Genomic DNA, 26070 nt, shown 5'->3' with positions numbered 1-26070 from the left:
AGTAATAGGTAAGACAGTGCAGGGGAGGGAGAATGAATTTGTGGTCTCTTGCAGCCTACAAATAACCTCTGAAGGCTGGAAGGAAAATATGGATGGATTTGAATTTACTTGTTCTTTTGATATATGGATTCAGAATGTATAAATGGTCATCCTAGTTGCTTTTAACAGCTTCTATATACTTACAATTGTGACTTAATCTGGGCTGATCCTTTAGGCAACTGGTTCATATAGAGGTAAATGTTGATATTCTGCTTGAGGGTGAGTAGATCAGAAGCTGGTTCTGTACAAAATATTGATTTTTCCATCATAGCAGGATTTTTGCTATAGTAGAGTAGAAGTTGTCTATAAAAGTATCTAAAATAAAAGAGCTTTATTGAGTAAGAATGTTTAAAAATGAAGTATCTTAAACATTATATTCATGTCATGAGCAATGTTCCTATAAATCAAGTTTTATTATAAAATAATCTTAGTCTTACTTAATGAAGATGTAAGTCCCTTGAGAAGTCTTCAGCTACAGCCCAGTTTACCCTGTGACCAGCCTTAAAGCATCAATCCTCGACTACCACTCCACTCAAAAGTACTCAACTATCATTTCTTGCAAAAGACCCATTTCTCTATTGATTCCCCCTTTTTCTCAAGACATCTCTGCTCCCAGCCTCCTAGGAGTATTAATTTTCTGCATTATTTCTATTTTATCTTCCCCAAACACATAGACAAACAATTATGGTTCCTGTTACGTAGTGGTTCTGAAGACAAAAATTTAAGAGTATAGGAATAACATAATGAAGCCCATAAACTGAATTTAGAAGTGAAACAGATTTCCTGAAAGACAACTCAAGGGGACAAATACTATTTTGCTTACTCAAAAAAAACATAATTTTAATCCTAACATCAGAAATATGTAATAAAAATTAATCATCAGTATATCTGACAGTACCAAGGATGGGAAGAAATAAACACAAAAGAGGTAGTTTTCAGTGAGCTATATTACTTTCATGGACTTCCCAGTAGCTTTCCTTTTAAGACTGTAGGATTCTTTTTCTTATTATTGGAGATACATACTTAAGATTTTCAGAAACGACAGTATGCCTAAATGTTTTTTACATTTTAAAGAAATCACCACCAACAAAAAGTGAGAATGCATAATTAAATAAGAACAAAATCCTAATATAGCAGGATACACTAATAATTGGATATGAATATTGGATACTGGTATCAGAATGCTGATAACTGAATGAAGGTATTAATTATCTGAGTCTCACCTGTGTTTGAAAAATTCCATTAAGAAAAGTTTTCCGAAAAGTAAATTCAGTGACGTGAGAGAACAAAAGCTGAATACCTCAGGAAATAATGCTTATTTCCCACTTTTTGTGTTTTCACAGAAAAGAAACTCCAAAGAGTAAAATTCCTGGTTTATTTCTCCATTATCAGATACTCCTTCCTTTTATAAGGAGCAGTGACTGATAAATTTGAAAAAAGAAACTAGGCATGCTTACCTCAGCCCCCCTTCTCTCTGAGATCTGCCAGTCTAAAAAAATACTTTACTGATATTCTACCATATGGTAGACTTTGTACAGACTTCATGAGTGGAAACTCATTGATTTCTGCCTTTGGATAAGTATGGCTAATTCAGGGGTGAAGTATTACTAAGCCTACTTGGTCCAGATCTAATGCTATACTCTCAGATTACATTAATCAGTAATGAAGACATATTTTATCTTTAAAAACAGATTGCATGGCTTTTAAAATTTAGTTCATAAGGTCATGATAATAGAAGACACTAAAATTCACAGACTAAACAGTGCAGTTAATATTTCTAAAAGTGACATGAAAATATAAGACGGCTTAGGTAAGTAAGACAATACCGTATCCTTGGCTCAGTGATGAGTAAAACTCCACTTGTAAATCATAACATACATATGTGATTACTTTAGGCTAATATTAATATAAGAGCATTAATATTTGATGGCATTAAATGTATTTGTTACCTTACCTAAGGAGAGATCTCCTTGCTGTAACAACAGCGTGAGTATCATGCAACACTCTTCCATTTGGCTTAATGCACTGACTGTAATTGTATTCACCTGTGCCTATAGCTACAACTTCGTGCTGTCCAGCTGAAAAGGTTAACAGAAGCAGATTATTTTGACCTCCTCCTTCTCTATGTTCAACCTCCACCTCTACTTTACCGTCTTTTTATATTTATATTCAACAAACTGTTATTTAAGCATCTATTTACTGGATTGGCCAAAAAGTTTGTTCGTTGTGTTCCACCCCTCCCCCCACCCCGTAAGGTGGCACTAGCAGTACTTAGTTTCCTTTAATTTCATTTGAGACAACTGTTAAGATTGTATTGTGACACCTATCCTATCAGCATGCATTTAAAAAAATTTATCCAAATTGGTAAATCTTTGTGTAGCCACTTTAATACTGAAGATGGAAGAAAAACACCAACATTTTTGGCATATTATGTTTTATTGTTTCAAGAAAGATAAAAACACAACTGAAATGTAAAAAATGTTTTCTCCCATGTATGGAGAAGGTGCTGTGGCTGATCGAAGAAGTCAAAAGTGGTTTGCAAAGTTTCATGCTGAAGATTTTTTGCTGGACAATTCTCCATGGTCAAGTAGACCAGTGGAAGATGACAGTGATCAAATCAGTCATAACTGAGAAAAATCAACATTATGTCACATGGGAAATAGCCAACATATTCAAAATATCGAGATCTAGTGTTGAAAATCATTTGCACCAGCTTGGTTATGGTCATCATTCTGATGTTTGGGTCAGCATAAATTAAGAGAAGAAAATCTTCCTGACAGTATTTCCACATGTGATTCTCTACTTAAACATAATGAAAACATTCCATTTTAAAAACAAATTGTGATGGGCAATGAAAAGTGGACACCATACAATAATGTAGAACAGAAGAAATCATGCGGCAAGTGAAGTGAACCACGACCAACCCCACCAAAAGCCAGTCTTCACTGAAAGGTGATTTTGTGAACATGGTGGGACTCCTCTATTCTGAGTTCCTTCCAGAAAACCAAACAATTCCAACAGTACTGCTCCCAACTAGACCAACTGAAAGTATCACTTGATGAAAAGCATCCAGAATTAGTAAACAGAAAAATGCATTATCTTCCATCAGGATGATGCTAGATCACAGGTTTATTTGACGACCAGGAAAAAACTGTTACAGCTTGGCTGGGAAGTTTTGATTCACTCATTGTATTTGCGAGATACTGAAACTTCAATTCTCTTAACGGAAAAAATTTCAATTCCTTGGAAGACTGTATACAGCACCTGGAATAGTTCTTTGCTCAAAAAGAAAAAAAAGCTTTGGGAAGATGGAATTATAAAATTTCCTGAAAAATGGCTGAAGGTAGTATAGCAAAATGATGAATAGGTTCCTCAATAAAGTTCTCAGTGCCCTTCATGGATTACAGCCTTATTGTGGCAAAGGGGCTTGTGTAACTCTGAAGCTATGAGCCATGCCATGCAGGGCCACCAAAAACGGATGGATCATAGTGAAGAGTTCTGAAAAAACAGGATCCATTGGAAAAAGAAATGGCAATTCACTCTTGTATTCTTGTTAGGAGAACCCCATTGATAGTATGGAAAGGTAAAAACATAGGACACTGGAAAATGAGCCCCCCACCACAGGTTGGAAGGTGTCAAATATGCTACTGGGGAAGACTGAAGGGCAATCCTGAGAAACCTGTATGCAGGTCAAGAAGCAACAGGTAGAACAGTACATGGAACAACAGAGTGGTTCCAAATTGGGAAAGGAGTATGTCTAGGTTGTATGCTGTCACCCTGCTTACTTAACTTCTATGCAGAGTACATCATGTGAAATTCCAGGCTAGATGAAGCACAAGCTGGAATCAAGACTGCGGGGGAAAACATTAATAACCTCAGATACGCAGATGACACCGTCTTTATGGCAGAAAGTGAAGAGGAGCTAAAGAGCTCCTTGATGAAGGTGAAAGAGAAGAGAAAAAAAGCTGGGTGAAAACTCAACATTCAAAAAATTAAGATCATGGCATCAAGTTTCATCACCTATGGCAAACAGATGGAGAAACAATGAAAACAGTGACAAACTTTTATATTCTTCGGCTCCAAAATCACTGCGGTGACTAAAGCCATGAAATTAAAAGATGCTCACTCCTTGGATCAAAGCTATCAAAAGCCTGGACAGTGTATTAAAAAGCATAGACATTACTTTGCTGACAAAGGAATGTATAGTCAAAGCTATGGTTTTTCCAGTAGTCATGTATGGATGTGAGAGTTGGACCATAAAGAAGGCTGAGAGTCAAAGAATTGATGCTTTTAAACTGTGATGTTTGAGAAGTCTTGAGAGTCCCTTGGACTGCAAGGAGATCAAACCAGTCAACCCTAAAGGAAATCAACCCTGAATTGGAAGGACTGATGCTGAAGCTCCAATACTTTGGCCACCTGATGTGAAGAGCTGACTCATTGGAAAATACCCTGATGCTGGGAAAGACTGAAGCCAGGAGAAGGGGATGACAGAGGATGAGATGGTTGGATGGCATCACTGACTCAATGAACATGAGTTTGAACAAGGTCTGGGAGATGGTGAAGGGACATGGAAGCCTGGCATGCTGCAGTTCTTTGGGTCTCAAAATGTTGAACATGACTGAGGGACTGAACAACAACTAGTAAGAATGAAGCAGGTGGGCCAAAACAGATCAGCTGTGTGTCTGGTGGTCAAAGCAAAGTCTGAAGCTGTCAATAACAACATTGTATAGGAATCTGGAATGTTATGTCCATGAATCAAGGAAAATTGGACATGGTCAAGTAGGAGACGGCAAGACTGAACACTGACATCTTAAGAATCAGTGAACTAAAATGGATGGGAATGGGAGAACTTAATTCATATGACCATTATATCTACTACTATGGGAGAGAATCCCTTAGAAGACACAGAGCAGTCGTCATAGTCAACAAGAGAGTCTGAAATGCATTACTTGGGTGTGAGCTCAAAAACAACAGAATGATCTCGGTTTGTTTCCAAGGCAAACCATTCAACATCCAGTAATCCAAGTCTATGCCCTGACCACTGATGCCGAAGAAGCTGAAGCTGACCAGTTCTATGAAGACCTACAACACCTTCTAGAACCAATACCCATAAAAGATGTCATGATAGGGGACTGGAGTGCAAATTAGGAAGTCAAGAAATACCTGGAGTAACAGGCAAGTTTGGCCTTGGAGAACAAAATGAAGCAGGGCAAAGGCTGATGAATTATGTCAAGAGAATGTACTGCTACTGATGCTACTGCTAAGTCACTTCAGTCGTGTCTGACTATGTGCGACCCCATAGACGGCAGCCCACCAGGCTTCCCCATCCCTGGGATTCTCCAGGCATGAACACTGGAGTGGGTTGCCATTTCCTTCTCCAATGCATGAAAGTGAAAAGTGAAAGTGAAGTTGCTTAGTTGTGTCCAACTCTAGCAACCCCATGGACTGCAGCCTACCAGGCTCCTCTGTCCATGGGATTTTCTAGGCAAAAGTACTGGAGTGGGGTGCCATTGCCTTCTCTGAGAGAGAGAATGTACTGGTCATAGCAAACACCCTCTAACAACAACACAAGAGATGACTCTACACATGGACATCACCAGATGGTCAATACCAAAATCAGATTGATTATATTCTTTGTAGCCAAAGATGGAGCAGCTCTATACAGTCAGTAAAAACAAGAGCTAACTGAGGCTTAGATCATAAGCATCTTAATGTAAAATTTAAGCTTACACTGAAGAAACTAGGGAAAACCTCTAGGCCATTTAGGTACAACCTAAATAAAATCCCTTATGATTATACAGTAGAGGTAATGAATAGATTCAAGAGATCAGATCTAGTAGATAGAATGCCTGAAGAGCTACAGAATGAAGGTTCACAACACTGTACAGGAGACAGTTGCCAAAACCACCCTCAATAAAAAGAAATGCAAGAAAGCAAAGTGGTTGTCTGAGGAGACTTTATAAACAGCTGAGGAAAGAGGACAAATGAAAGTCAAGGGAGAAAGGGAAAGACAAACTCAACTGAATTGTAGAGCTTCAGAGAATAGTAAGGAAAGAGAAGGCCTTCTTACATAAACAATGCAAAGAAACAGGAAAACAATAGAATGGGAAAGACTATAGAGATCTCTTCAAGAAAACTGCAGATAACAAGGGAACATTTCATGTAAGAATGGGCATAATAAATGACAGAAATGGTAAGGACCTAAAATAGATTAAGAGGTGGCAAGAATATATAGAACTACTATACAAAAAAGGTCTTAATGATCCAGATAACCATGATGATGTGGTCACTTACCTAGATTCAGATATCCTGGATTGTGAAGTCAAGTGGGCCATAGGAAGCATTATTACAAAACTATGGAGGTGACAGAATTCCAACTGAGCTATTTCAAATCCTAAAAGATGATGCTGTTAAAGTGCTGCACTCAATAAGTCAGCAAATTTGGAAAACTCAGCAGTGGCCACAGGACTGGAAAAGGTCAGTTTTCATTCTAATACTAAAGAAGGGCAATGCCAAAGAATGTTCAAACTACCATACTACTGTGTTTACTTCACATGCTAGCAAGGTTATTGCTCAAAATCCTTCAAGCTAGGCTTTAGCAGTGTGTAAACAGAGAACTTCCAGATGCATGAGCTAGGTTTCAAAGAGGCAGCAGAGCCAGAGATCAAACTGCCAAAATTCATTGGATCATGGAGAAAGCAAGCAAGTTCCAGAAAATCATCTACTTCTGCTTCATTGACTATGCTAAAGCCTTTGACTGTTGATCACAACAAACTGAAAAACTCTTAAATAGCTGTGAATACCAGACCACCTTGTGTGTTAGTCTCTCAGTTACGTCTGACTTTTTGCTATCTCATGGACTGTAGCCTAGGCAGGGTCTGATGTCCATGGAATACCAAATCACCTTACACCCGTCTCCTAAAAAAACCTGTATGTGGGTCAAGAAGCAACAGTTATAACTGGACATGGAAAACAGACTGGATTGTTCCATGGAACCAATGGAGTGGTTCAAAGTTGGGAAAGGAGTACAACAAGGCTGTATATTGTCACCCTGTTTATTTAACTTATATTCAGAGTATGTTATGTGGATTGCCAGGCTAGATGATTTGCAAGCTGGAATCAAGACTGCTGGGACAAATATCAATAACCTCAGATATGCAGATGTTACCAGTGTAATGGCAGAAAGTGAAGAGCAACTAAAGAGCCTCTTGATGAAAGTGAAAGAGGAGAGTGAAAAACCTGGCTTAAAACTTAACATTCAAAAAACTAAGATCATGGCATCCGGTCCCATCACTTCATGGCAAATAGATGGATAAAAAGTGGGAACAGTGACAGATTTTATTTTCTTGGGCTCCAAAATTACTGTTGATGGTGACTGCAGCCATAAAATTAAAAGACACCTGCTCCTTGGAAGGAAAGCTATGACAAACCTAGACAGTATATTACAAAGCAGAAACATCACGTTGCCGATAAAGGTATGTATAGCCAAAACTACGGGTTTCCCAGTAGTCATGTATGGATGTGAGAGCTGGACCATAAAGAAGGCTGAGCTCCAAAGAATTGATCCTTTTGAATTGTGATGCTAGAAAAGAGTCTTCAGAGTCCCTTAGACTGCAAGGAGATCAAACCAGTCAATCCTAAAGGAAATCAACCCTGGATATTCATTGGAAGGACTGTTCCTGAAGCTCTAATACACTGGTCACCTGATGCTAAGAGTTGACTCACTGCAAAAGACCCTGGACCTGGGAAAAACTGAGAACAGGTGGAGAAGGGGGTGGCAGAGTTTGATATGGTTAGATAGCATCACCAACTCAATTGACATGAATCTGGGCAAACTCCATGAAATAGTAGAGAACAGAGGAACTTGGTGTGCTACAGTCCATGGGGTCACAAAGAGTCAGACATTGCTTAGTGACTAAACAACATCATCAACATTCTTGGTGAAAATAAAAAATCTGTCTCTTACTCAAAAACGAAAGGAACTTTTTGGCCAACCCAATAAATGCCAGGTATTAATATAAAGAGATTAGGTTAAATGAGTGAATTAGGCCTATAATTCAATGAAAAATTCTGTTTTACCATTTTAAAGTTAGCAAAACCATTGACCAAAAATATGGAAAAATATCAATAATTGCACACCTTCAAATAAGAGTTTGAGAGTCTTGCACAAATGAACTTACTTACAAAAGAGAGAGGCTCACAGACTTAGAAAGCAAACTATGGTTGCTGAAGGGAAGGGACAGTTAGGGAGGTGGGGATGGTCAGGTACACATGTTATATTTAACATGGACAACCAACAAGGACCTATTGTATAGGACGTGAAACTCTGTTCAATGTTATATGGCAGCCTGGACGGGAGAGGGTTTCGGGGAGAATGGATACATGTACATGCACGGCTGAGTCCCTTCACTGTTCACCTGAAACTATCACATTGTCAATTGGCTATACTACAGTGCAAAATAAAAAGTTTAAAAAAAAGTTTGAGAGTCTCCTAAGAAGCAAAGTTTTAAAAATACGTCAATAATATCTCAATTTAAAAGGCAGATGTTTTACATTATACTTTGTCTAAATTTTTGCCTTTTATGAATAAAGGCAACAGAATAACTTTTTGCTGTATCCCGTTTGAGATTTGAAACCCTATATTCAGAAGATACCATTCATTTTTCTTTTTACCTCCTATTTATGTGGACTTTCTATAACCCAGTCCTTCTCAGTTTGAGATCATCAACTTAATCACTCATGTATATAGTTATATTAATATATGAACCTCATGGTAGGCATAAACCAAAAATCTATAATAGAGATGTACACAAAAAAGAGAAAGGAATCCAAACTCGACTACTACAGATGGTCATCAAATCACAAGAGGAGAGAGCAAAAGAAAAAAGGAACAAAAGAGAACTATAAAAATACGCTGAAAACAAGTAACAAAATGTCAATAAGTATTAACCTATCAGTAATTACTTCAAATGTAAATGGACTAAAAGCTCCAATAAAAAAGACATAAAGTAGCTGAATGAATAGAAAACAAGATACACATTACTGCCTGCAAGAGACTCACTTAAGATCTACAAAAACACACAGGTTGAAAGTGAAAGGGACAAAGATTTTCCATGCAAATGAAGAAAAAGACAGTAAAAAGATAAAAAAGGGCACTATACAATGATAAAGGGATCAATCGGAAAAGAACACATAGCGAGTGTAAATGTAAAGCGTTCAACATAGGAGAATCCAGATACATAAAGAATGTATTAATAAACATAATGGGAGAAATTGACAATAATACAATAGTAGGGGGCTACACCCCATTTACATCAATAGCCAGACCATCCAGACATAAAATTAACTTGAAAACACTGGTCTTAGATGACACACCAGACCAGACAGAATTGAACATATATGGAACATTTCATCAAAATAGTAGAATATACATTCTTTTCAAGTGTATGTGAAACAATCTCCAGGACAGATAACATGCTATGACACAAAATAAGTCTCAATAAATTTAAGAAGATTGAAATCATATTAATATAAAGCATCTTTTCTGACCACAATGCTATGAACGTGGAAATCAATTACAAGAAAAGAAACATAAACACAAACACATGTATTTTAAACAACATGGTACTAAACAATCAATGGGTCACTGAAGAAATCAAAGAGGAAATTAAAAAAAATATCTAGACACAAATGAAAATGCAAATACAATGACCCAAAATCTATGGGATGTAGCAAAAGCAGATATAAGACTGAAATTAAAACAAGTCTAGAGACTTCTTAGGTGGTCCGGTGGTTAAGAATCTGCCTGCCAATGCAGAGAACAAGGGTTTGACCCCTGGTCTGGCAAAGAGTTGGACACGACTGAGCGACTGAACTGACTGACTGACTGACTGGGAAGGTCTCACATGCCAGGGAGCAATTAAGCTGGTGCACTGCAACTACTGAGACCACACGGTCAAACTAGAGAGTAGCCCCTTCTCACAGCAACTAGAGAAAAAGCCAGTGCAGCAATGAAGATGCAACACAGCCAAAATAAAATAAATAAGTCTACTTCAGGAAAGAAGAAAATTTTCAAACAAGTCATCCAACCTTATACCTAAAGGAACTAGAATATAAGAAGAAACAAAAACTAAAGTTAGAATTTTAAGCAAACTCCAGGAGATTGTGAAGAACAGGGAAGCCTGGCATATTGCAGTCCATGGGGCTGCAGAGAGTCAGACATGACTGAGCAACGGAACAACAACAAAGGTTAGTAGAAATCATAAAGATAACAATGGAAATGAATAAAATAGAGACTGAAAAAAAACAAAAAAGATCAATGGAAAAAACAGTTGGTTCTTTGAAAAGAAACAAAATTTATAACCTTTAGCCAGATACATAAAAAAAAGACAAGCCACATAAATAAAATCAGAAATGAAAAAGGTTAAATTACAACTGATGCCACAGAAATATAAAGAAATATGAGAGATTACTATGAACCATAATTTGCCAATAAAATGCACAAGCAATAATAAATACCTAGAAACATACAATCTCCAAAGACCCACCAGGCAGAAACAGAAAATATGAACAGATTAATCACCAGTAATGAAATTGAATCAGTAATATAAAAACTCCCAACAAACAAAAGTCCAGAACTAGATGGCTTCACAGGTGACTTCTACCAAACATTTAGAGAAGAGTTAATACCCATCCTTCTTAAACTATTCCAAAAAATTAAAGAGGAAAGGTCACTTTCAAACTCACTTTACAAGGCCAGCATTATGCTGATACCAAAACCATAGAAAGACACCACACAAAAAAAATTTACAGATCAATATGCTTGAAGAACACATATGCAAAAAAATCTTCAGCAAATTATTAGCAAACCAAATTCAACAATACATTAGCAGAAAGATCATATACCATAATCAAGTGAGATTTATTTGAGGCATGCTAGGATGGTTTAATATCCACAAATCAATGTGACACACCATATAAACAATTGAAAACTAAAAAGTACATTATCTCAATAGGTGAAGAAAAAGCTTTCAGCAAAATTTAACATGCTTTTATGATTAAAAACAAAAAACTCTCAACAAAGTGGGTAGAGATAGAACATACCTCAACATAATAAATGCCATATATGACAAATCACAGCCAACATCATACTCAATGGTGAAAAGCTGAAAGCAATGTCCTCTTAAGAGGATTAAGACTAAGATATTCACCCTCACTACTTTTATTCCACATAGTATTGGAAGTCTAAGCCATGGTAATCAGATTAAAAAATAAATAAAAGGAATACAACTTGAATGGAAAGAAGTAAAACTGCCACCCATGATATACTATATACAGAAATTCTTAAAGACTCCACCAAAAAACTATTACAACTAATACACGAATTCAGTAAAGTTATATGATATGAAACTAATATACAGAAAATTTCTGCATTTCTATATACTAATAATGAACTATCAAAAAACACAAATTAAGAAAGCAATACCACTTAAAATTATATCAGAATGAATAAAATACATAGGAATAAGTCTAACCAAGAAGTTTTGGAAAAGACTTGTACTTAGAAAACTGTAACATACTGACAAGGAATTGAAGATGACAACAAACAAATGCAAAGATACACGATGCTCAAAGACTGGAAGAAATTAAGATGGTAATGACGACCCTATATGCAAGACAGCAAAAGAGACACAGATGTAAAGGACAAACTTTGGACTCTGTGTGAGAAGGTGAGGGTGGGATGACTTGAGAGAACAGCACTGAAACATGTATATTACCATATGTGAAACAGACGACCAAACCAAGTTTGATGCATGAAGCAGGGCACTCTAAGCCGGTGCACTGGTACAACCCAGAGGGATGGGATGAGGAGGGAAGTGGGAGGGGGGTTCAGGACGTGGTGACACATGTACACCCAAAGCTGATTCATGTCAGTGTATGGCAAAAAACACCACAATATTGTAAAGTAATTACTTTAGCCTCCAATTAAAATAAATAAATCATTTTTTTTAAATGACCATACTACTGTCCAAGGCAATCTGCAGGTTTAGTGCAATCCCTATTAAAATACCAAGAGCATTTTTCACAGAACAGGAACAAACTGTAAAATCTGTATGGAAACATAAAAACACCCAAATAACCAAAGCAATCTCTAGAGAGAAAAAATAAAGCATGGAGGTATCATGCTCCATGATTTCAAACTAAGCTGACCCTTGAATAATCATATATATCTTCTCTTCCTATCTAGGTTAAAAAAAATCCTTAAGAATAGGAACCAAATATGAAATTGTTTTTTTTTTATCATCTACAGTGTCTTATTCAGAGATGAATATAAAATTCAAATGCTTTTAATATCAATATAGAACATTAAAGGATAAAAGATAAAATGTAATTGAAATCACATTATAATAATTACAGGAAAAACCAGAGATTCATGATTTTTCATTTTTTAATCTTTTATTACTTGATAGTGAAGAAAATGTTAATTTTTATAGAGTCCTCAATGTTTGTTATAATGAGGTTAGATTTCAAGTCGGTAGTGATTCCAACATAGTTACTGATTAAAATGTTAAGTATTTTACCATTCTGCAGTTCTCTATTGGTTCCTGTTCATTATACTTTATCTCTTTGAGAATGTGTGTTTAACAACCCACACCTACTAGAAAAGGCTATTTCAAATTAATACAGCACCACTATCAATAGGGGCAAAGAAAGTTAATTAAATACTACCACAGTATCATTAAGTTACTTAATAGTTTTTCTATAAACACATAACAAATACTCACACTTACCTCTTTCAATTATAAAAGCAGCTAATGAGTTGCTACATTTCAGATAGTCTGATTGACTAGAAATTAGTTGACTAAATGTTTCTTTAACAATCTGTGAAATCTTTGCAAACTGAATATGTCTCCCTTCTAGAAAAAAAAATCAAATGCAACATGAATTTGAAGAACACTGTGCTTTATTCCAGAGGCCAGAATAACCTTTCAACTGAATGAGTTAATTTTCAGAGGTATGTAAGCAAATTTATAATTTATGTCATGACTTGAGATTTTAAAGCATTCCATTCTAAAAGCATACAAGTTATTGAGCTGTTGGATAGATTTTTGTTTAAAAAAAGAAGCGCAAGTATTACAAATTATAAGATTACTGATTTGTATTTGATAAAATATTGAAACGTTATACAGGACACAAGACAATTCTCTGTTATAAGGGACTGTCCCACATTGTCTGACAAGCACGATCTCAGTGAAAACCAATAGTCTTCCCTAATCACTGTGATAATCAAAATATACTCCTTAGTATTTGCCCCACTGAGAACCACTAAATAGCACTAAACACTTAAACTCTTGATATTGTTCCATGTTCCTACAAAAAAAAAAAAGAAAAAACCCAGACTTTGAAAGGAGATAAAGGTAGCTTAAAGTAATTAGGATTACTACAGAATTATAACCAAGAATATATATCAAAACTTACCCATGGACTTTTTAAAAAATATGAAAGTTTTGAGGTTCTGAGATAGGACCTTGGCCACCTATTGCTTTGTGTATATATATATATATATGCTTGTGTATCCCTAGGGAAGAATCATTATTCTAGAGAATGAGAGGTTGCAGAATCACTTTAGAGTATTTCTCAAAGTTTACTTGTTTACTAAGCCACTGAAAGTTCCTGATGTTCCATGATGGCTGCTAAGTAGTCTTATCAAATGGTTTGCAGTCCATGATATCTTCAGAGGAAAAAAGTAATGACACAATTTTGCTCTCATGCATTGCACATATATGAAACATATAAATATACTTTCATAGAAATTCTTTTCTTACCTGCTTAATATATTAAAAAGGCAAACAAATGATAAAAATTTTAACATTATTAGTCTTAGTTAATACAGCTAATCTCAGGCCATTTACAAGTTTTTATTTATATTTGTCAAACTTGAATTTTTCTTTGTTAATATTGTCAATGCTTTCTTAGCAAAAACAGGTAAAGTCACATCAAAAAGAGTTAAAGAACTTCATATATAAAATCATAAAATGAAATTCTGAGGGAAAGAAGAATGAACTACTGGTTATATTCTTTTATCTAACCACAATGTGTGAAGGTACAAATTATTACAATTGCCTGCTAGCATATATTTCATTTAAATTTGCAAAAACCATTGTGTGGCATAAAAATTAGTTTTTGGTGTTAGTAAAAATGTATAGTGTATACTAAAAATATGAATGAGAAGTATTCAGCAACTTGGCTCTGCTTATCACCAAAATCTTATGATACAGGAGAAGCATACTCATTTAATGATATTTTAAAATGAAACCTTTTTTTCACTCCAACAGCAATATAAAAGGTGTATATTCAGAAGTCTTCCTCTCCAAATGCAACCACTATTATCAAGATGGATATTTTGATGAACAAAAATATAAACAAATAAATAAAAACATATACTACTTTAAAAAATAAAAACTGGGCATGCTAAAATCCACTCTGCAACTGGTCTTGGGCATCATTCAGAGGTAGACATTAGTGCTACCCTCCTTCTTAATGGTTCCAAAGAATGAATATAATTTGCTTCATCACGTCCTATATGGTTGGGCTTCCCTTGTGGCTCAGCTGGTACAGAATCTGCCTGCAATGTGAGAGACCTAGGTTTGATCCCTGTGTGGGGATGAAACCCTGGAGAAGGGAAAGGCTACCCACTCCAGTATTCTGGCCTGGAGAATTCCACAGACTGTATAGTTCATGGGGTTGCAAAGAGTCGGACAAGACTCAATGACTTTCACTTTGACTATACAGTTAGCAATTATTTTGTGCAATGACACAGAACAGAAAAATACACTGCAATTAATACTGACAGAACAAGAATTATGTGTGTGGCAGGACAATGTTTCGCTGCATATAAAAAGGTTGTACCTAAATATTATGAAGAACATTTAGAAGTTAACAACATACTGATAAAACTCTTGATCTTAACTGGCTGTTGAAGGAAATAATGAGTCCTGTGAATATAAACAAATCTTTGCTACTAAATGGATCTCTCATTAGCATGCATATGAATAAGGAGCAATACCATTTTTCCTATACATGTGTGCTGCTTGCTGAGGAAATAAAATGTTCTCACAAATCACTGGACGTGAAGGATGAGATAAAGCATTACATATATGATGTTAACACCATTTCCTTGATTTCCGGCTGCTAATTTCAAGTGATCCTTAGTATCATAAGGAACCTGAATCTATCTTCAGAACCAAAATATCGTTATATTTAGTGAAGATACAGTCCAGTAAAAATATGGCAAAGTAGACAGGCTGTGAAAAAATGATACCTTCCAAAACTGGCCCAAAAGGAGCTGTTCAGGAGATTTTTATGTATCTCAAATCTGTTCTTCAAAGTGATAATATTCAACTCCTGTGTTTACACATAAGCATGAAGAATGATATTTGTCCCTCCTTTCCTAACAGAGAACTGTTAATTTTTAACTTTTTAACTCCTTACCTGAGCCTACCAAACCTGACTCTACTCATGTATTTTTGTAAACACATTGTTAACCACATACTCAGGGTACCAGTAATCTGTATTATCTGCCCATGATCAACCTAAGATTCTTTCTACTATTCATTAAAAATGTCCATTGAATGTGAAAAGACTAGAGCCCCTTTCAATATTAAGAGATCATTCCTGTTGAAATGATCACTCACTGTCCTTCTGTTCATCAATTCCTATGATCATTAGATCAAGTGACAATATTTGACTGAATATATTTAACTATTGGTTGATTTTGCCTTTTGAATGTGCCTATTTCCCCTGGTCTAGTACTTTTACTTGAAACAAGCACACAAATGTACACAGCCTTTTTCTGTCTCAGAAAGACCATGGAAAACCAAGCCTGAAAGTGTTTTCAAATCCTAATCCTCAGACCTGGAAAGGACAAAGAAAGAAATGCCCTTCTTCATTTTAGATCTGCAAATACTCTAAATTTTAAAGTCTGAAGTGTTACTACTATGTAGGCAATGTAGAAATTAAGGATAATTTCCTGCCTTTCAGGAGATTAACAATCTAATAGGAAAAGTATACAACAATCACCATATAGTGTTGAATAGAATAAATACTACAATAAAATAATAGCAGTTACTATTTAGTGAGCACCTACTGTGGGCCAGGCACTGATCAAGATTTTGTACATGCATAAATTAATTTAAACCTCACAATAACCCTATGAGGCAGTTATTATTGTAGCCATTTTACAGGTAGAGAAATTAAGGTGTACAGAGAGAAGTAAGTGGTTATAGGTCACACAACTAGTAACTTTAATTGCAGTTACAGTTTTCTTGAGCTTGAGTAACAACTAACATTAAAAGAAAGTGAACAGATTGAAATGACTATCCCAACCATCAAGCACCAGAAAGCCACTGGATTTCATTAATGACCAGGCCACCAAAGCACAGAATTTTCAAAAAAGCAGTTACATGATATTGATAAGTCATCTCTTCATAGGAAAAAAGCCACTTCTTCAATTGTTCCTCTCCAATTTTATTATTTCTCTAATTTTTAGCAGAGTATGGAAGGAAATACTCATCTTTGTAGAAGCGTGACAGGTTTGAATAATAAAATACTAATGCACATTTTCATACCTATGCATATTTTAATTGTATGCTGTTATAATTTTTAATTGGGTTAATCTTCTTTTAAAAATTATCATAAAGGACTTTCCTACCATAATGTACTTTTGAAACATATACTGGTTCAGGTGAAACAATAGGTTCTGCAGGGATAGGAGGAGGACCTGTAAATAAAACAAAATCATAAGGTAAAAATGAAACTTAAATGTTCAAAAGGGCAGGTATAATACTATTCTGTAATAAAACAACAATCCAAGAATGATTGTTTTTTCTATATACTTCTGCCAACTCTAGGCCATCAATTATCCATTAGCTCAGCCTTTCTAAATGTGTTTATTATACTGAAATCAATTATACAAACACCAAATTATACATTTCTGGTTCCCTATTCTTATGCTACTATATAGCTTGCTTTGTAACAGATTTAACATTCTGAAAATCGGTTAAAATTAAACCCTAGTTTAAATGCTTATGAACAATTTTACATTTACAGTAATACCAGGTAAAACATTTGTAAGATATTTGTATTTAATATTCTATCAAAAATTTAATTTAGTAAGTAAAAATTATCATTTTACCAGAGTATTTTGTAGGGGAATACTTCAAAGTTTTCTAAGTTATTTATTTAAATGAACTTGTTAAATGAGTAATTTAAAGACCTAAACATAATTCAGAAACAATTTCATTCTTTGTGCCAGTAGCACAATAAAAATAATTGACATGAAAAAAAGTTTTCTAGTTTTTTACCCAATTCTTTGCAATAGCTTTCTATTTGGTTCCAAATTAGGGAATCCAGGAAAAACAAGAAAAAAGCAGGACACTAAATCAAAGGGACAAAAAAGATCAGTAAAGTTTAAATGAAAAAAGTCCAGGAGCAAAGGTTCAACTAAAGTAGTTAGCATCTCTCAAGAATCATTCATAAAGACAAAGGCAGTAAACAGAACTGCTACTCTGTACCTCACTTGAGTAAAATGAAAAACTGGTTGAAAACACAGAAATTAACAAAGAAGGATTGACAATGTCATCTTGGGGTTCACATTAGTTAAGTAAATGTTGACTATAGTTAGATATATACACTCTGAACTTTAGATAAGCAGAACTCTAAAAACTCAGAGGAAGATGGATTTTTTTCCCATCTGTTCAGTGGGTGAAATGAAAACTAAAGATATTAATCTTGTTTATCAAGCACAAATGCTTTCAATAAATAAGAAAATGTGACTGTACAAGTTGGTCTACATTTTGAAACACCATAAACAAACAGGGAAAATAATCTTGAAAAAGAAGAAGAAAGTTGAAGGACTCACACTTCATGATTTCAAAACTTAATACTAAAGTGACAGTAATCAAAACTGTGGTGATGTCATATAGACCAATGAAATAGAATAGAGAGTGCAAAAATAAATTTTTTAAAAGGCCTTGGAGGGAGGAGGGAGGAGGGTTCAGGATGGGGAGCACATGTATACCTGTGATGGATTCATTTTGATATTTGGCAAAACTAATACAATTATGTAAAGTTTAAAAATAAAAAAAAAATAAATAAAAAATAAAAAAATAAAAGGGCTTCAAATAATCCTCAACAAGAGCACCACTACCATTCAATAGGGGAAATGACAGCTCAGTTCAGTTGCTCGGTTGTTTCTGACTCTGTGACCCCATGGACTGCAGCTGCCAGGCTTCCCTGTTCATCACCAACTCTCAGAGCTTGCTCAAACTCAGGTCCATCAAGTTGGTGATGCCATCCAACCATCTCATCCTCTGTCATCCCCTCCTTCTCCTGCCTTCAATCTTTCCCAGCATCAGGGTCTTTTCTAATAAGTCTAATGAGGGGAAAGAACAGTCTTTTCTAAAAATGATGCTGGAAAAACTAGATATTCACATGCAAATAAATGAAGTCAGATCCCTTAAATAACACTATTATACAAAAATTAACACAATATGGATCAAAGACTCAAACATCAGAGCTAAAACTATAAAATTCTTGTAAGAAAACATGGGAAAAGCTTCATGACACCGGATCTGGCAATGATTTCTTGGACATGATGTCAAAGGCACAGGAAACAAACAAAAAAAATTGACAAACTGGACTTTTTCAAAACTCAATGGACATGGGTTTGGGTAGACTCCGGGAGCTGGTGATGGACAGGGAGGCCTAGTGTGCTGTGGTTCATGGGGTCGTAAAGACTGGGACATGACTGAGTGACTGAACTGAACTGAAAGTTTAGTCATAATTAATGCATTTCTGTCATTCTTTGAGAAAACAATGTTCAATATTAAAATGCTATCACGGAGATGGGAAAATGCTACTTTAATGTTCACAAAAAAGGAAAATATAAATGTTTAGAAACTAAAAATTATAGCCAAAGGGCAAAAGATTTGCTAGCCCTAGATAAACGTTTTGAAAACTTTTAGGGAAATGCATTTTTCATGATTCAATTGTAAATATCCTTTTCTAGTAATTAAATTAGAAATTGGGAAATTCTGTAGATATGTTTTAACTTGATTTCAACAAAGTATTTTAATTCTTTGAGGGTATAAGATGGGTCTTATTTGAGTCTAGATTCCCAGTGTTTATCACAGCCCCTGGAACACGCACGCATGTGTGCATGCTCAGTCATGTCCTCTTTGCACCCCCATATGGGCTGTAGCCCACCAGGCTCCTTTGCCCATGGAATTTTCCAGGCAAGAATACTGGAGTGGGTCGCCATTTCCTCCTTCAGGGAATCCTCCTGATCCAGGGATCAAATCCACATTTCCTGCATCTTGTGTATTGGCAGGTGGCTCCTGGGAAAACTGTCTGAAACATAGCAGATCTTCAAACCACAGATTTAGTGATTTGAATGTATGCAATGGTTGGAAAGAAACAGGGAAAATATTTCTGGGCACATACCTAAGTGTGTTGATAGCTTATAAAAAATTATATAGAGAGATTTTTCCATTAATAAACTGCCAATATATGTAAGACAGCAAAATCGCATCTAGTCCTAAAAAATTAATAAATCTGAAATACAGGCAGCAGAAATATGAAAATTAACAAAATACTTCCTGAGTAGTTATTTAATCCAAACTATGACAAACTATTTTTAAAATAATGAAATATACACATCAAATTTGAGACGTGGCAAAATAGATCACTTTTAATTATTAAATACTGGTTTTACTTAAACATAAAAATTAAAATATATGAAATACAGATTGTACTTTAAGAACAAAATGACCTTAAGGGAAGTATTACAAAAGATATACTACAATTAACAATTTATAAACAAAAAAAAAGTCCAGTCATAAAACAAAGTGATAATTTGAATTTAAAAATAGTCAACTGTCACTGTTTAAATCAAATTTAAGTGTTTTTCTTTATTGAAGTTGCCTCATTTATAGGGAAAACAAAATGTAATCTAAATGAACTCAAAACCAAAATGAATAAATTTAAAAAAATCAAAATGAATACTGAAAAAAACTGTTACTGTTTACTATGCTAACACATATATTCCTCAAATTGATTAATAACCTCTGTTAATTGATTATGTTACTCTTCACCAAGCACTGGTTAAAGGCTTTGCATGCGTTATTTATTGAATTCTAAAATGACAGATATAGGAGGTATCTATCTTTGTCTCCATTTTTGAAATGATGAAACTAAGGCTTAGAAGGCAAACAACTTATCTGTCCAGGGACAATACTCAAGACAGAGCAATCTATTTCTGGAGTTTACACTCTCAATCTACTTGCTGTGTTACCTTGCTGCTGCTGCTGCTAAGTCGCTTCAGACTGACTCTGTGCAACCCCATAGACGGCAGCCCACCAGGCTCCCCCGTCCCTGGGATTCTCCAGGCAAGAACACTGGAGTGGGTTGCCATTTCCTTCTCCAATGCATGAAAGTGAGAAGTGAAAGTGAAGTCGCTCAGTCCCGTCCGACTCTTAGTGACCCAATGGACTGGAGCCTACCAGGCTTCCCCGTCCCATGGGATTTTCCAGGCAAGAATACTGGAGTGGGGTGCCACTGCCTTAGGCCCTTATTTTCTCAAGCAATCCTACCATTATCAAATTTAACACAAGCAAATGTCACAAAAATTGCATAAAAACCTGTCCATGTTAAATGTATAGTTTAGGAGCATAACAAGAATCCAATAAATTAAAGAAAAAACTAAGTTTCAATACTCAAACCCATAACAAAGTTACTAGACAGTTCAGCAACATGTTTATATCTTTGGTGCTAAAATATATAAGAGTATTTTAACTACTATCAAATAACTCAGCAATCAGCAAAAGAAGGAAATAATTCAAATTCTGCTACCTCTATCGTGCAGTTGGCAAGTAACTTCATTATTGTAAATCTTTCAGATGACTCTTTCTGGAAAATGAAGCATTTTACAACACTACTTTATACTAAAAAATATTTACCTGATGTTTCTGAAATTCTTGGTTCAGGTTCATTCAGCTGTAGAAGCTCATCAAGAGCTAATTTTGCTGCATTGGATCTAGACTCCTTTTTGTTTTGTCCCAGTCCAGTCTTGTATTGAATACCATCCACCACAGCACAGAAAGCAAAATATGGTCCCATAACATTACCTTGAAAAGTAACTCAGAATAAGTTGTAATACTTCACAGAATGATCTTACAAAAGATGTCTGTTACATAGGAAAACATTCCAGTACAACTTCATAAAACAATCTCAGCTTGACAGTTTTTCTGTAGGGCCAATACAGGTTTTAAGTATAGCTGAGTGGACCCCTCAACTTGTTCTGAGGAAAACTTCAAGCAGCTGGTGTGGCTTCAGATTCAGCATCAACAATAGGGCCAACTTTAGAGTACATGTCACACACAGAGTGACAGTGTCTTGTATAATGCCTGGCAGTGGTAGGCATTCAAATGTCTATATAATGATCAATGAAAGGGAAAATGTGGAGCATCTGGCAACACGTCTCCTTTCAAACCTCAGTACCGATGAAGTTGAATTTTTCCTGTCCTCTGAGTGCCCTGATACTCTTAAAAGCTCCAGAACAGAAGGAATTCCTTTGAAGAAATCCTATGTTTCTATCAGAGTCACAGAAACAATCTAAATCCATCACAGCTTTAGGGTGCATAGTGGGGATTTACATGGGAAACCAAAACAAACAATAATAAAAAAGATATTCTAAAGAACGAAACTGTTCAATCATCCAAAATTCCCAGAAAAAGTATCTTTACACAATTACATTTACCTAGTTTTCATATTCTCCTGATGAAAAATAAAATGGAATCCTCTCATTTTACTTTTTGGTATTCAGACTATAGCCTTCCTAATAGTGTTAGTTGCTCAGTCATATCTGACTCTTTGTGACCCCATGGTCTGCACCAAGCAAGGCTCCTCTGTCCATGAAATTCTGTAGACAAGGATACTGGAGTGGGTTGCCATGCCCTTCTCCAGGCAATCTTCCCAACCCAGGGATCAAACCGGGTCTCCTGCCTTGCAGGCAGATTCTTTACAGTCTGAGCCACCAGGGAAGTATAGGAGGCCTTTAAGAAACTTAAGTCTTTACTTTGGTTACAAATGGCCAGGTACACTGTCACTCCACATAAGCCTCTTTATTATTATTTTCTCACATACTCCAATAACTGCTAGGTTTTTAAAATGTACAACAAGATTTTATAAGCAACTCCAGACTGGATCAGGGTAAACTGCTTTCCTCCCAACATCTATGATCTCAGTTTCCCAAATTTCTTCCTTCATGATCACCTGAGTTCCAATCCAAATTGAGTAAACCTGGGACTCATATTTTTAACAAGTGGCCCAGATGATTCTTATGTTTGAGATACTATGCATCAAATTTGTTAATAAGTATCCTGTATCAGAGAGATGAGACTTTAAGCTTCATCTTGTTTCTGCCCCAGGTTCTTAAACTTTACCGTCATCTAAATCCACACTACCTAGCTGGTTTAAAAATACTGATACTGTGTTTTTTCTATCAAATCTACAGAATTAGGTAATTCGACACTACTATGCACATGAAATGAACACTATGAACAATCACTTGGGTTGTGTTTTTGAGTTTTGCTTAGTTCAATTAAGAGTTGACCAACAGAATGGCAGAAAGCTAACTAATTACAGAAAAATTCAGTCTATAGTATTGAACACATCCAGTTATCCAACCTACAGTGACAGGACTAGGAAAACTCTACCTTTTTTTTGTCAGCTGTTAATGTACTGCTGTTTCACCCAAATTAATGACTAGAAATTTGGCTTCACTATGACAATCTACTACATATAGTAGCTCTAAGATCCCTATTGTTAACAGTATCAGTAACAGAAAATTAAAGAAAGGAAACTACTTGATAATGTGTGTGTGTGTACACACACATATGCACACATATGAAGATTTTTAAAGATTGTGCTCCTTTGCTTCACATGCTTTTAGCCTATCAATGCCTCTTAAGAGCAGGGGGCAGTTTAAGAGAGAATAGAGAAATTAAGTCACGGGCAAGTCTTCACAGAGAGAATGAGTCACCTAAGTGCTATTTTCCCTTCTAACTTTTATATTTCAGAAGCCAAATTTGACTGTAATTCTTGTCAGGCATCATCATCACAGAATACTCATAAAAATAATCAGTCCAAATATTTAACATCCCTACAAAAGCATGTTTATGCTATAAGGAGTACCTAGTTACACTTGAAAATAATCTACACGGCTGATGAGATTTCCGTTTAGCCATACACAAAAAATTAAAATTCAGTGATTGTAAAATTTTTGTATGAGTAAATTTAGAGTTTCAAAATGCTAAAATATGAATATAAACATTTATAAAGTATCCTTGTCAAAACATACTAGTAATTATCCAACTCCGACCTTAGGTGAATAAAGAAAATTAATTTAGTGCCACATATATACTCTCCTTTTAATAGGAAAATATTTTCTATATTGTAACAACCAGATACAACTTTTTACTTGCCTGTTGTCACTGTTTCCTTCAGGTCAAGCTGAACCCGCTGCATTTGTGCAAACTGGTGCAAGGCTGATACAGGATTTATCTCTCCACGTTTGTATTTCATTATAAATTCTTTAGGTATTTTTTTCGGTGGAAGGACAGGATTTGAAATAGATGAAAGACCTTTGGAAAGCAATGGTTCTGGAAAATTACCTAAAAATAAATGTTTATGCTTGTCAATTTGGTTAAATTAAATAGAGTAATAAGACAAGCAAAAGCACTAAACCCTTCCCTAAAATGGAAGACAATTCTACACACACACAGTCACATGTGTTTTTCATCAAAAATGTTTCTACTACTAAAGAAGTTTAACCTGTTATGTATATACCTTCTGAAGTACTAAGGCTATTGTGCAAAGTGCTGTTATTGTCAAAGTATAAAGTGATATCAAAGAATCATAGGATTTCAGTGATGTCAAGGTCTTCAAAGGCTAAGTCATTTTTACACATGAGGTCACTGAGGCCTAGAATGTAGTTAGATTTGGTACCAGAACCTAGAGTCTGCTTTCGATTCACTATTTTTACCTTTTAAGTTGAATTCAACTGAATTTTTACTGTGTGTGTCCTGGCTTTACACTTAACACTACAGTGATATGTGGAATATAACCCCTTATAAATCCAGTTCTTTCCTGAAAGGCATAAACACAGACTCACTTCAAAAAGGCAAGACACATTGGAAGTGGTCTTGTGCTCAAGTGGTAAAGAACAATTAAGTGAACAGCCAGGCGAAGCATTTCTACTGGGCTGGGAGTAAAATCCAAGTTTCAGTTGGGACATGGCCACAGGTAAATGGATATATATTCTGGAAACAGTGAAACCAGAAGCTCATCAAAACTGACTGGACATCCCAGAATCTTATAGAACTTAGGCATTATTACAAATGTAAAAGAGTTTGTACCCGTCACTTGAGTAACCTTGGATGCCATGTTTGACAGGCTGTAACTTTCCGAGGAATATCCTGTGGGTGTAGTTACCGTCTGGGCTGATGGCTGAACTGGCAAGTTCTTTTTCAGCATCTGGGCAAAGCTAGGAACCCGAGAACTCTGAAACCAGTCATTGTTTCCAGACATTTTCTCACCTACAAATTGTTAAGAAAATTAGCAGAAAATTTAAAAAGTACTATGTAAACTAAAAATACTTACTCTGAAATAAAAACAACCACATTCCAATACATTCCCATACATGGCCTGTATACACACTCACACACTCCCATGACAAGCGCTCCCATGATGTCATGACTGCTTTGTGACCAGTTTTATGGTGACAGAACTGTCTCCCAAACCCCTCCCCAAAGCACTTATACAAGGAGGAAAGGAGGGACGACGTGGTTTTTGGTGAAAAGCCTTTCTCAGGGGTCAGGGGAAAAAAAAAGAAAAGAAAACAAAAATTTGAGACCCCTCCAGTGGCCACCCGGTTGGCGGCCTCCTGAGCCCCAGCCTAACTCCCACCCACCAGTATTGTCCTTCTTGCCCGGCTGGCCGGACTCCGCTGGCGGGCTACTCTGACCGAGCCGCAGGCCAGGTCGCAGGCCGGGGGCTCGCCGGCCGGCCGCCGACGACGCCGTTGCTTCTTTCTCCCGGCCTCAACCTCTCACTTCAGACGGCTTGGCCCGAGAGCCACGCGGCCAGAAGGGCGTCTTTCAAAAGCCTCCTCGTGGAGTCACCACAGGACCGGGCGGGCGCCCCACGCAGGCCTCATCCAATCACCAACCGTCCTTTCGGCCCGCGCTTCCGCCCCCGCGCCTGAGCCAGCGCGTGCCTGCCGAGCTCCAAGGCTTGCGATGCCAAGTGACGCAATGATGTTGGGCGTCGCGCATTGCGCATGTTCAAGGCCTCGAGGTACTACAGGTTTTCCGTATGTAGGTAGCTGGGCCCATTGGCCTCCTTGTCTGCTGGGAAAGGCAGATAAGATCACACAGTTCAGCCCCTTCACTCTCCTGCCTGATGCCCTCCACGCACACCTGCCTGGTACTCCTTCCATCCCGACATAGCACTGGAATAGTGCCTCCTTATCTATTATAGGGATCTTCCCTGGTGGCTCAGCCGTAAAGAACCCACCTGCAATGCTGGAGACGCAGGTTTGATCCCTGGGTTGGGAAGATGCCCTGGAGAAGGAAATGGCGGCGCACACCAGTATTCTTGCAGAGAAAATCCCGAGGAGAGAGGAGCCTGGTGGGCTACAGTCGATAGGGCTGCAAAGAATCGGACATGACTGAGCTCTCCTATCTATTATAGGATCCCTGAAGGCAGTTCTAGGGTACCTATGTGTGGGTAGTTTCAGGAGACCCTTTGCTTTGTCCACAGTTATACTCTCAGAAGGTACCTGTGGACAAGGTTTGGCCTTATGGTGTGTGTGTTGTTTACAGAAAAAAGCCTCCCTGGACTCTTGGGGAAGCCTCACGTGGAGCCAAATAAGCAACAGTTTCGAAAACTGGTTGGGGCTTGAGAAGCTAA

At 36.5% G+C, this 26070-nt stretch overlaps 1 protein-coding gene across 1 annotated transcript in view; it reads right to left on the bottom strand.

Annotated features, from left to right (window-relative positions):
* ADAD1 (adenosine deaminase domain containing 1) overlaps window positions 1-25189 on the bottom strand; it is a 48620-nt gene extending 23431 nt beyond the window's left edge. Inside the window, exons 1-8 of the mRNA XM_027513541.1 lie at window positions 25070-25189; window positions 24516-24695; window positions 23583-23771; window positions 21057-21224; window positions 16751-16819; window positions 12831-12956; window positions 1994-2117; window positions 184-354 (exon numbers count right to left, since the gene is read on the bottom strand). Coding sequence (XP_027369342.1) covers window positions 184-354; window positions 1994-2117; window positions 12831-12956; window positions 16751-16819; window positions 21057-21224; window positions 23583-23771; window positions 24516-24687 — 1019 coding nt within the window. The 5' untranslated portion in view covers window positions 24688-24695; window positions 25070-25189. The remainder of the gene's footprint in view (window positions 1-183; window positions 355-1993; window positions 2118-12830; window positions 12957-16750; window positions 16820-21056; window positions 21225-23582; window positions 23772-24515; window positions 24696-25069) is intronic.
* Between the last annotated feature and the right edge of the window lie 881 nt (window positions 25190-26070).

The sequence above is a fragment of the Bos indicus x Bos taurus genome, chromosome 17 (genome assembly GCF_003369695.1).
Source record: "Bos indicus x Bos taurus breed Angus x Brahman F1 hybrid chromosome 17, Bos_hybrid_MaternalHap_v2.0, whole genome shotgun sequence".
NCBI lineage: Eukaryota > Metazoa > Chordata > Mammalia > Artiodactyla > Bovidae > Bos > Bos indicus x Bos taurus.
The sequence above is the reverse complement of the archived record's forward strand: the minus strand, read 5'-3'. Positions and strand labels throughout refer to the sequence as shown.